The sequence below is a fragment of the Pundamilia nyererei genome, unplaced genomic scaffold, assembly GCF_000239375.1.
Source record: "Pundamilia nyererei isolate P.nyererei 1_Seehausen unplaced genomic scaffold, PunNye1.0 scaffold00060, whole genome shotgun sequence".
Taxonomy (NCBI): Eukaryota; Metazoa; Chordata; class Actinopteri; order Cichliformes; family Cichlidae; genus Pundamilia; species Pundamilia nyererei.
The window spans coordinates 1482464-1493794 of NW_005187461.1; the positions used below are offsets into that span (position 1 = coordinate 1482464).

General features: G+C 39.9%; 1 protein-coding gene across 3 annotated transcripts in view; it reads right to left on the reverse strand.

Annotated features, from left to right (window-relative positions):
• fgd4a (FYVE, RhoGEF and PH domain containing 4a) overlaps positions 1 to 9988 on the reverse strand; it is a 50824-nt gene extending 40836 nt beyond the window's left edge. Inside the window, exon 1 of one of the 3 annotated variants that reach the window (XM_005734787.1) lies at positions 9612 to 9988. In XM_005734787.1, the coding sequence (XP_005734844.1) occupies positions 9612 to 9714 (103 nt within the window). In that variant the 5' untranslated portion in view covers positions 9715 to 9988. The other 2 variants (XM_005734790.2, XM_005734789.2) reach the window with 2 other exon arrangements.
• Between the last annotated feature and the right edge of the window lie 1343 nt (positions 9989 to 11331).

Below are 11331 nucleotides of genomic sequence, written 5' to 3' on the forward strand. Positions count from 1 at the left end.
CACACACACACACATCATTAATTAAACCTGCACCACTTACCAACACGCCTGTTTTCTTGCACACACTCCCACACACACACACACACACACACACACACACACACACACACACACACACACACACGCACACGCACATATTTGATCCCTCGCTGTTTTCATTGACTCAACCCTCCCCTCCTCCATGCACATTGTTGAAGGTCAATAATAAATGATGGGTATGGTCTGCAGACACGAGCACATTCAGAGACACACACACAAGAACAAAAGCTTCAAATACACAACAAACAAGGTACACAAACCAAAAGCTTGTCTCTACAGCAGTAGAGCACATCTGTCACAAAAGGAGGACAGGCAACGGGTCAGCATCCACCCCCGCCTCACAACTTGCCCTGGATTGGTTCCCACAATCATGCCATCCCTGCTGTCAATCTTCCCCTACAAAAAACCCCAACAACCAGCTGAAAATCGATGCAGACTGTGAAGCAACGACCCTAAAGCAAAGCTGTGCAAGAGATAATAACGCAGCCAGACTGTAGCGTTTATCTAAACATCAAATTGATTAAACAATTAGTTTACCGGGAGTGAGAAAAGGATCTCGGCACAGAAAATGCTTTTGTTATCCATCTCGTCTTTCCACACAGTAAACACGCAGAAGAAATCTCATTATAATCCAAGCTGTATAACAAAATGAGTTCAACGGGATCTTTAACACTGATAAACGCCTCATTATTTTCATGTTTGTGAGTGCAGCAGTGATAGAATACGTGGACCTAGTTCGCGCTCATTCGCTGATCTTATAAAAGGCCAGTTTATCAAGCCAAACACCATCTTGCTTAAAGACAGGCACAGGTTAAACATGAGGAGCGCTGTGTGAAATTCTGTCATATATACCCACCGATCGACTGTGTCTGTTTGAATTACTATTCAGCAAATGCTTTGTAAATCACATTGTGGCTAACAGTTTTTACTACGTTCCCCTCTGCACCATTTAACACTCTAACAAGGCACTCACAATTCAACTGACAAGGCTCATCAGGTGCTCCATACTGACTGATGACAGACAGTGTGGGAGGGTGAAATTTCATTTGGAGCCATAATCATAAATGTATGTTCGACATTTTTAACAGCAGTTCACACATTTTGAGATTAGCACCTTAAAATCCGAAATACTAAAAACCCACACCTTTCTGATTTGGCGTTTCTGCCCAACATCTGCTGACATGCGTGTTGGCAGAAAGCCCTCTGGTGGTTACAGTCGAAACTGCACACCTGCCTGACAGCTGTTTTCGTGCTTAAACAACATCCAATACATCATCTTACTGTAAATTCCATTGTTTCAGCTTTTAAACCACTTATAGATTTAAAAAAAGACTCAAATGGAAACACCTGTTTATTTGCATTTCAGCAAATGAAATACCAGAGATCTAAATGTCCTCTATTGCATTAACAGATTGAAGATTTTTCCAACACCCACCCTGATTTAAATGAAACCGACAAGTTTGAAAGTTTAAAACTTGAGATGAATGTATGTAAATCTGAAGATGTCCATACATGTCGTGTCAAACTAATAATGTGAACAGAGAGATCAACAGGTAAAGAAAGAGTTTGCAATAAAGGAGGGAAAAAAGAAAGAAAAAAACATGTAGTTTTCCAGGAAGCACCTAGCAGAGGCTAACAACAACACTCTCAAGACTCTCACCAAGTGAAACGAACAATGGTGCTAAATTTAGCTCATCATTATCATCTGCACATGACTACCAGACACTTGCCCTTTGTCTATGCAGAACTTACTTTCTTGTTTAAGTTCTTTAAATACGACGTAAAAACAAGGAAGTAACATTGACGAATCAGCCGCCAACTACCAGTAAAGTCTCCAAAGACGTAAGTGTTAATTACACAATATTTCAGAATTTAATTTGAAAATGTCGACAACTGCACTGCAGCACAAACTAAAAGAGTGTGTCATCTTGGGAACACACACACGCAAATGGTCGCACGGACCATTAAGGGGCTGGTCATTATGCCTCACACTCACACACACACACACACACACATGCACACACACTTACACACACACACACTTACACACTTCATGGCCTTGAGCTGAACAAAAACACAGTGAGCAGGATTAAATGCCCGAGGCCAACCCCGACACATCGAGCATTCTTTCATCAACATAAGCATTTAAAAACAACAGACTGTAACTGTTGTTCACTATTATTTGTAGAACTTGGTGTAAGTATTTCTTAACATGATGCTACATACCCCTAAAATAAGAGAGGGGATGTCCATATCATTCCTATTCCATTTCCATGCCATGATAATAGAATTTATTTATCATTACTGGTATAATTTTTCTAGTTTTCATGGCTACATTAAATTCAGAGAATCTTCTGATAGACTGGGCATTTGTTCCCACATTAGTATGATTAATGCTGCTACTTCAGTGCTTACAGAAGCTAATTTGACTTAAAGTAAACATTCACCATTAACCTTTTTGTAAGAGATGCTCAAATGTTCCCTGAACTAAAACCTCTCTTTTGAACACTAAAGTAAAAATAGAGAATGAATCCAACTGTGCATGTAGCAGTGCTGATAAGTTGGGTCTCCACTGCTTCTTAGACTCTCTCCCACATTAAAACAATGAGCATGGTGAAAGGAGCCGGGCTCGCTGGTGTTCCCAGCCTTTTCCTTCCTGCCAATGTGAATGAGAGCAGAATGTCTCACACCGCTTCTCCTGGTCTGCTTTTAACTGAGGGTGACTCAACCCCTCAACAACACACAGGAGCCGAAGAAAGGTGCGCATTTAAGGGGCTGCAATGTTACAGCACGCATACACTGTATTGCATGAACACAGTTGTAAAAGCTCATCAGGGACGTTGCCAAAAGGTCAGAGTGGTTGGAGGGTCTTAAGAGTGGGAGCCAGTTCCCAGGCCTCTGAGAACAAAACTTTTGGGTTTTTTCCACTGTGGTGGATTTAAAGCTCCCCTCACATGCTGCTGTGTTTCTCTGAGGCTGCAGGCAGGTCTGCAGGGAGGCCAACGCAGTAAATCAACAAGAACATTTAAAGCACTCGCTGTACATGACAAGTAGTCGCTCTGTGTGAATTTACCAGTCATTCACGCAGACTGCTAACGAAACCCAACACAATTAGCGGTGCTGCAGAAGGCAAGGCTCTTTAAAGATAAGCAAGAACAAGCAAACACTTGATCGGAGGGAGCTGCAGCACAACAAAGATCTTTGAAGTACAGCAGGAGGACGGGAATGTTAGAAATGGGACCTCTCTAACAGTTAGGAAACTAGAAGAAACTAGAAGAAAGGAAACTAAAGGAAACTAAAAGTTGCTAAATGCCATTTAAACACTGACAACTGAGCATCGAGGACATTTCACATGTAAGAAAATGATTCACACAGGACTTTTTAAAAGCATGAACAAGAAAACTCTCTTCCCTTTTCAACAACATTAACTCATTGCTGTGTAATTCATAATGACAGGTCTCTAAATCTTACCATAGCAGCAGAGCAGACACATCTTTGACTTTTTACCTTTCCGGCTCCAAAACCAGTACTTGCGTCGTCGTTTCATTATCCGTCCAGTGTCTTTTACTTTAAAATGATAACCCAAATGGTCCTTCTAAACATATATATTCAGCTAAAGATAGTATTCATCCTCACTGTGTCGTCCAGCCTGTGAGAATCACCTACCCGAGGATATATCGCGTCTCAGACAGGATCTCAGGAAGTCCATCTCGTGCCCAAAAGTGAGGTGTATAAAAAGATTAGGAAAGGAAAAGTGTTACAAAGAAACACTAATGTTGCACTTCCCAAGTGTAAAAAAGTGTACCTTTCCAGTACACCTCTGGGTGCACACTATGCTGCGCTTTACCCTACGATCCTGCAGAGAAAGATAAAAGATGAATCAGCAAGCCACAAACACATTTTAATCCTGTTGCAGAAGGGATGTCCTCAGTTTCGCAAAGGTGAGAACCAAAAAGGCGGGCTGTACGTTTTCACAATATCATCCTTTGTTAAACTTCCTCAAAGTGGAAGGCTCCTTAGCTCATTGGTTCCTTGGTGTCTAGCAGGCCAACACAGCAAGGCTGATTCCTCCTTTTCTCAGTTCAAACTAAAGGTAACAGTGTTGCAGTGGTCTGGGAAGGACCTCTTAGGCTATAACAATGCTTGTCAGGACCGGGAAAAGACACACACACACACACACACACACACACACACACACACACACACACACACACACACACACACACACACACACACACTGCAGTCAGGAAGCTCTGGTTGGCGCATGGAAAGAAAAACAGAATGTCCTGGCTGAAACATGGCAGCTATTTAAGCTTCTATTGATTGGGCAAACTGAATCTCAGACTCATTAACATTTAGAAATATATTACAACAACAGATTTACAATAAATTAAAAATCGCCTGAGAGGACAAGCTGACCTTGAATACAGATGAAGATATAAACACAGAAGTTTCAAAATAGCCATGAAATTTTTCACAGAACTGGTGTGTTTTATGATGAGTTTATGAAATTTAAAAAACAAAAAACAAATACTGAACACTAGTGTGTAAAAGTAAAGAACAATAGAATCAAGAGCTGCTCAGATGGGAGGTACGCCTGGTTTTGCAAAGAGAATCAAAAGCACCGAACACGATGATTACTCTTCTAATTGATGCGGGATCAGCTGCACAGTGTCATGCCACTCTAAAGTGCAGCTGATACAGGCTTCATTATAAAGGACTACATTTCTCTGAAAGGGCCCTGCCACACTGAGCAGTGACAACCATTTGTAAACATTCCTAAGCATTTAATGCCTCCTACTGGAGCGTTTGTGAACTGCACCAGTACCTCAAAAATAATTCTACTGTGAATCCATCTGTTTGAGACCGTTTGTGTATGCAGCTCCTGACATTACACAAACACACAGACACAAAAGCCATTTTAGTGCACTACACACCCACAGTGATTATTCCCTGAGTAAACCAAACCCCTCCTCCAGACTTCAATGAGCAATCGTCTATAGTCTGGGTTGTTTCCAGCAGACAGAGTAAACTTTGGGAAGAAATTCCAATAAGGAAACAACCGCATTACTCAGTCTAATAAAGTTAAAGATTAACAAAAATACATACACACCTGGCAAGTGGTTAAATATTATTGTACAACATTTTCACGCCAATGTTAACATGCCAGTGAATATAACAAATGGAAAAACACATCTCAGACGATGTCCTGAAAGTCAAGTGATTAAAAAAAAATCAATAAATTGATGAGATTCCTCCTGATTCTCGTGACTTTTTCACCGTCCAAAGAACAAAGCGATAACAAACTTGTGAATGGAAAAATACCAGACAAAAGTATCCATGGAAACCAATTAAAAAGAACTTTTAAAAACACATTAATTCAACGTTTGATCCCAGATCTCAGGACAGCTTGAGGGTGGATATTCATTTATTAAGTTTATAAAATATTTATCCTCAAACTGAAAGTCTGACATCACAGATCAGCTGTGATGTGTTGAGTAGGCCACCAAACTATGCTTGGAGCTAAACAAATGTACTGTGACACCTGCACCGAAATCAGAATAATACTTTTTATTCAACAGTTTGTAGTCATCTCATAGCAATTCACGTTTTCCACATTTAAGTTCTTTGCGTTATCCTGAGGAAATGATCTTACTTGTTAGCAGGTATCGTAACTACTCCAAAAACAAAAAACAATTAATTTTTTTTAGTTATTACAAAATCCTATTAGTTACATTTTCAATAAAATATTATTTTATAAATTAATAATCTGAGCTGCTGTTATAAAAATCGTAACTTTTGGAGTCGTGCACACATACAGTCCTGTGCAAAAGCTCAGGCACACCTCACTCCTTATACTGTAAACAGGAAATAGGTGAAGCGATTTATTGAAACATATGAAAATATACATGGAAATACAATAAATAAGACAAAAAACCTTTTTGTACAATTCTAACGAGCTTGAAAATCAGTATTTGGTATGATCACCTTTATTTTTTCGATGCAGCCTGAACCTGTGCAAGCCTTTGTCTCATTTCTTTAAGTAGTCTGCAGGAATAATTCTTCAGGGTTCTTGAAGAACATTCAAAGATCTTCTTTCGATGTTGGCTACCTTTTGTTCTGTCAAGATGACTCCTCATTGCTTCAGTAATGTTGAGGTCCGGGCTCTGGGGAGGCCAGATTTATAATTTATAATTTATAAATTTATTATAAATTCATAACTAAATTTATAATTTAGTCTATTTTGATTTTGGCTGAAGTGCAGCCTCAAACCATGGCAGCGCCTCCACCATGTATTACAGATAGCTGTAGACACTGTTTCACATCTGTCCCGGCCTCTTGCATACATACTGTACCGACGACAATTTGAACCACGAATGTCAAATTTGGTCTCATGGAGGTTTTATCTCTTCGGTCCAGTTATTGTGTGATGTTGCATACCTCAGCTTCTCCTTGTTTTGCTTATTAACTAGAACTACTCGACACTCTTTTATACTGCCGACACTTTATTCACTTTTAGTCACTTGCAGTTATTTATTCACCTATTCAGTCACTTTAATTTTAAAACTGTGTAATTTTATAACTGTGTATATACTGTATATTCTGTGTATTTATTATCTCACTCTTATTGTTTGTCCTTATCTTCAATGTCATGCTGCTTTGTTGTATCTTAATTACCCCTTGGGGATAAATAAAGTCTTTCTGATTCTGATTATTTAACGATGGCTTCTTGACAGCCATCATCAACTGAGAGCATTTCTGAGGAGGCTTTTTAGCAAACACTACATGGATCAACTGAAGGGCCAGATGGATCTCAGGGTCTGTGTCAGATCTTTGCTGGATTTTTTCCAGTTTGTCAATAATGTGACTTTCAGATAGTGTTCATCTGCTGTACGTAGTTTTTTAGGGCTAAGTTTCCTTAAAATTTGTAAGGATGTAGTGCACAGCATGTCAAGATTGCATTTAATAGCTCTTTAGGAATCAGCTCGTTGAAACTTGTGAGGTACGAGGAAGGGGCTGAAAATGAGTAAACAAACAACAACAAAATAACCCCAACAACCTTGAAAGACCTTCAGAAAGCAAGTCCAGCTTCTTGTTAGTTTAAATATAAAGAAATAAAGGCCATTATTTCAGACTCTTGCATGGTACATGTGGATTTTTCCTCCAATCTAAGCCGTTAAGACTCTTTAATCACATTTTATTTACAAGATTTTAACTATGGTGTAACCACAGAAGTGGGTGTGGTGGGGGGCTGCAACTGGCCGCTTTCATCATTCAAATAGCAATAACACATGAAGCAATGCTTCTCCATAACCACACATATGATTTATGAGCAGTGTTTACTTATGTGGTTCAGCAAAGCATGTCATAGAAAAAACTAATCACTGTTGAGCCACCGTGAACTCAACTGTACAAGAGAACCATTGCTGAAGAGAGTTAAAGCCAGCGGAGGACAGTAAGACAGTTCAGCTCAGCATGAATGGCCATCAGTGCAGCAAAAACAATACCGGCAACAGCAGGCTAGCAGGCCACACAGCTGCTGATTCATACAGTCCCACTGCTTCTATCTTAGCACACAAAAAACAAACAGTCCCTTTGTTGGAGACTGATACGGCTGTGTTCACATCAGCATAAACCGACGTGCTGTGAAGCTATTTGGACTCCACTGAATTCATTTTACTGTGCGTGTAGATCGTTGTGAGACGTTTCTAAGACATGGGCCCACATACACAGATATATTCTGAAGGTTATGATGGTATCCAAAGATATTTACATGGTGCAATCCAACTCCGTTACACTGACACGACAAAAAAGGGCTGACATGGTAACAATGTGTTACAGGTTCAAAGGATAACAAACTTGCAGACCTAATAGTTTATTTCCTGACCTTTTGTCCCCAGTGACGTGATCAAAACTGACACAAACGACTGCAACGTCTGTCCTTCAGAATAAAATAATGGCTTAGAATCCACATTCATACCAAAGCTAGTGAATCGTCTGGCCTGAGTGAATGGAAGTAGAGCGTAACAGATGATTAAAAGTTTAAAACCGTGTCTCTGCTGAAAGCCAGAAAATAACCGCAGTCAAAGAAATGCAGGCTCAGCCAGGCATAATAAAAATGCTGGATCATTAAGAGTCATATTGGATCAAGTTGAACAGAAGAAACAACTGCAGCAGGGGCAATTAAGTCATACGTATTAGTTCGATTCAGTGCTTTAACTCCCGAGAGCGATCACAGTTCATGTGCAGGTTAAATTTACTGTGACAGAACCAGCATGACAGATTTGTTGTTTGGTGCTAATAAACTGGCAGTGAGAATGACGGCTGGCTTTCATGGTAAGATGCTAAAGCCTCTTCTGATGGAAAATGACAAATCAAATCAATTCTTCCAGAAATTAGCCAAGACTTCACATTAACCACATCAGCAGCCTGCGTTGCTCAGTTCTCAGATTCAGTGCTGCATTTTGTTATTATCCTTTGGCCTATTATCATAAAAGCAGTTTTACATAAAGCATAGACAACTTGGTATATGGCGACATTGTGCAATACAAGGGGGTAGTGATTATGAACAAGTGACTGCAAACACAAGGTGATTCAATGCTTGGTAATATTTTTGGGTATTTTAGGACTGAGCTCACTTCCTGACCTTAAAGGTGTGGACTTGTAACAGGAGCGGTCCACTGACAGGCAGATTTTATGATCTGAAGCCACCTTCCCTCTTCATACATGTAGTGATAATCACTGAACAAAGTTCACATCAAACTAGGAGTACTGTATTCTTAGCTGCATGTTTGCACAAGCATGCAGTAGGACTGCAAGATAAGGCGATATGTCTAAGCGGATCTTGCCCAGTCATAATTGTAATAATCATTTGGATCCTTTTTCAGAGTAATTTCAAATGTAAAACTGGATTAGCGAGCAAACTTTCAGTCACAAGTGCCAGGTCGGGGTTCTGCAAAGAGTCATCTGGAAGTTTGTTTGGTCACAGATCCCAAGATTTTTTTAATGCATTTGAAATGTTAAGCTGAGATACAAAGTGCACAGAAACCTTCTGAGGAACACCTGAGAGGTGTGTGTACAGGCAGTGTCATATGACTGCCTACTAATTTTTGTTCACTGTGGTTATTTGGAAGAAAAAAAGAAAAAACATGCCCTCCAGCCTGCAGATGGTTACACAACAGGTTGGGTCTTGCCTTTAAACCCTTCATACCTGCTGATCAGCCAGCACAGCAGTGGTGTGTAAACACGGGGCTGTAACGGAGGTGTGCCGAGTGTCACGGCCTGGCCATTCCACGCTTACCCAACCGGACTGAGGAAAACACATCACGGCTATGTGACAACTAAAAAAGTCATAACACTGAGTCATTCCTACCTGCACATGAAAGCCTATTTAATGTTTCTAGTGGTTCCTGTGAAGACATATTAAATATTTAAGAAGTTGGATAAAAAAGTCGCACAAAATAAATAATAAAAATAATAGTTGAGAAATGAATCTCTCAGAGTGGCTTTGGGATTGTAGCCTACATCTAATCATCAAAATGTTCCCTACAATTTAAAAAACAAACCCTCACCTGCTTCTCGTCGCTGCGTGGCGTCCAGACTTCTCGGTTTCCTGCGAAAAGCCACTCTGTTAAAGCTCTCCATTTCCCCCCGAGACTCTGACCGCTCAAGCATTCGGATACTTAAGTGACAGGAATTTCAATCTTCAAGAATAACCACGAAAATGTTGAGCAACGCGATCCCCTCCTCGCTGCAAGTTCACAACCACGTCCAGCTTCGCAGCGCCACTTACAACTGTTTGCCCGGGTCAGTCAGCAGCACTGAAGACGCGCTGGATTTCGGTAAACAGACGTAATAATAATATTCATAAATATAGAAAACCTATGTGAAAGACTTTCGGTTTGATTCAGTGAGTTCCCTCCAATGGCACCTTGATTGGGTGCTTCCCGAGCCGCACCCGCCTCTCCAGTCAGCGGAGCAGAAGCCTGTTTTTTTTTTAAACCACCTTACAGCGACTTGTGCGGTTTTTATTCCCTCACACACACAAAACAGAGCAGTGTTGTGTGTGTATATGTACGGTCATTTTAGATCCTTTAAATAGCAACACAGTGTAAAATGGGCTAATCATACAGAACTAAAATAAAAAAGGGGAAAGTGCCCATTACGCAGAATAGGCCATTCATTTTCCTAATTTCGTGATTGCATATCACTTTAATGTCAAGCTAAAGCTAACTTTATTGATATTTACAATAATAATAATAATAAACTAATAATGCATTTTTTAGCTGTTACCTTTTATATATTATTTTTTATAATAATATGCAATATTACCAGTGGCACTTACTAAACGGCAGACCGCATACTGCATTGGACTCTAGGAAATATTTGTCACCCTTTTAGGCATGACACTGGCTCACACTGATTTTGTCCTATAGTATAATTTAGCATTTTATCCTATTCTGTGTTGTCTGTAGGAGCACAGGAATACAGGCACCATCATTACAGGAAGTTTCGTGGAGTCTAGTTTTGTGTAGCTCATTAAAAATGGCAAGGCAGAGAAACAGACGCAGAAGAAAAGTCATACAAATCCAAGGGCATCTTTTATTTAGTTGTGAAGCCAATTGAACACCGTTTTAAGTGGTGGAGAAACTTTAAAACCCACCGCAGTACAGCATACTGCTAGCATTCCTTTTTAACCATGTTATATTTTTCCATTTTTAGATTAGTCTCTCTCCATCCATAGCTATGTTGTGCAAACAAACCAAGAGAGTTAGGTCACCGATGAGCCTGCATGAGTGCAGAAGCTACTTTTGGACCACAAATGTTTTCAACGCTCTATAGTTGCAAAAGTAACAATCTAACAATGATAAATCAAACAAATGTACACACACACACACACACACACACACACACACACACACACACACACACACACACACACACAGCATCCACTCAGTTGTTACTGTTGTAACAGAAGTTCTGTCATTACAAGATTAATACTGACTATGTAGTTTTAATTTATCCCTTCCATATCCATGTGACAAACAACTGTATCTAACATCAGAGACATTATGAGTGTACCAGACAAGTACGGTACAGAAATATGGGACTTCAATTATGCAACAAACTCCACAAACTGCCCATCTCAGTGTTTCAAAAGCAACAATGTCTCAATTTTTACACAGAAAATTGACAATAGTGCTCCTTCATCAAAATCGGCAACACTCCTCCTGCTGTTTTATCATTCTCATCCTGCTGGTTAGTTCATGATGACGGAAATGGTTAAAAGAT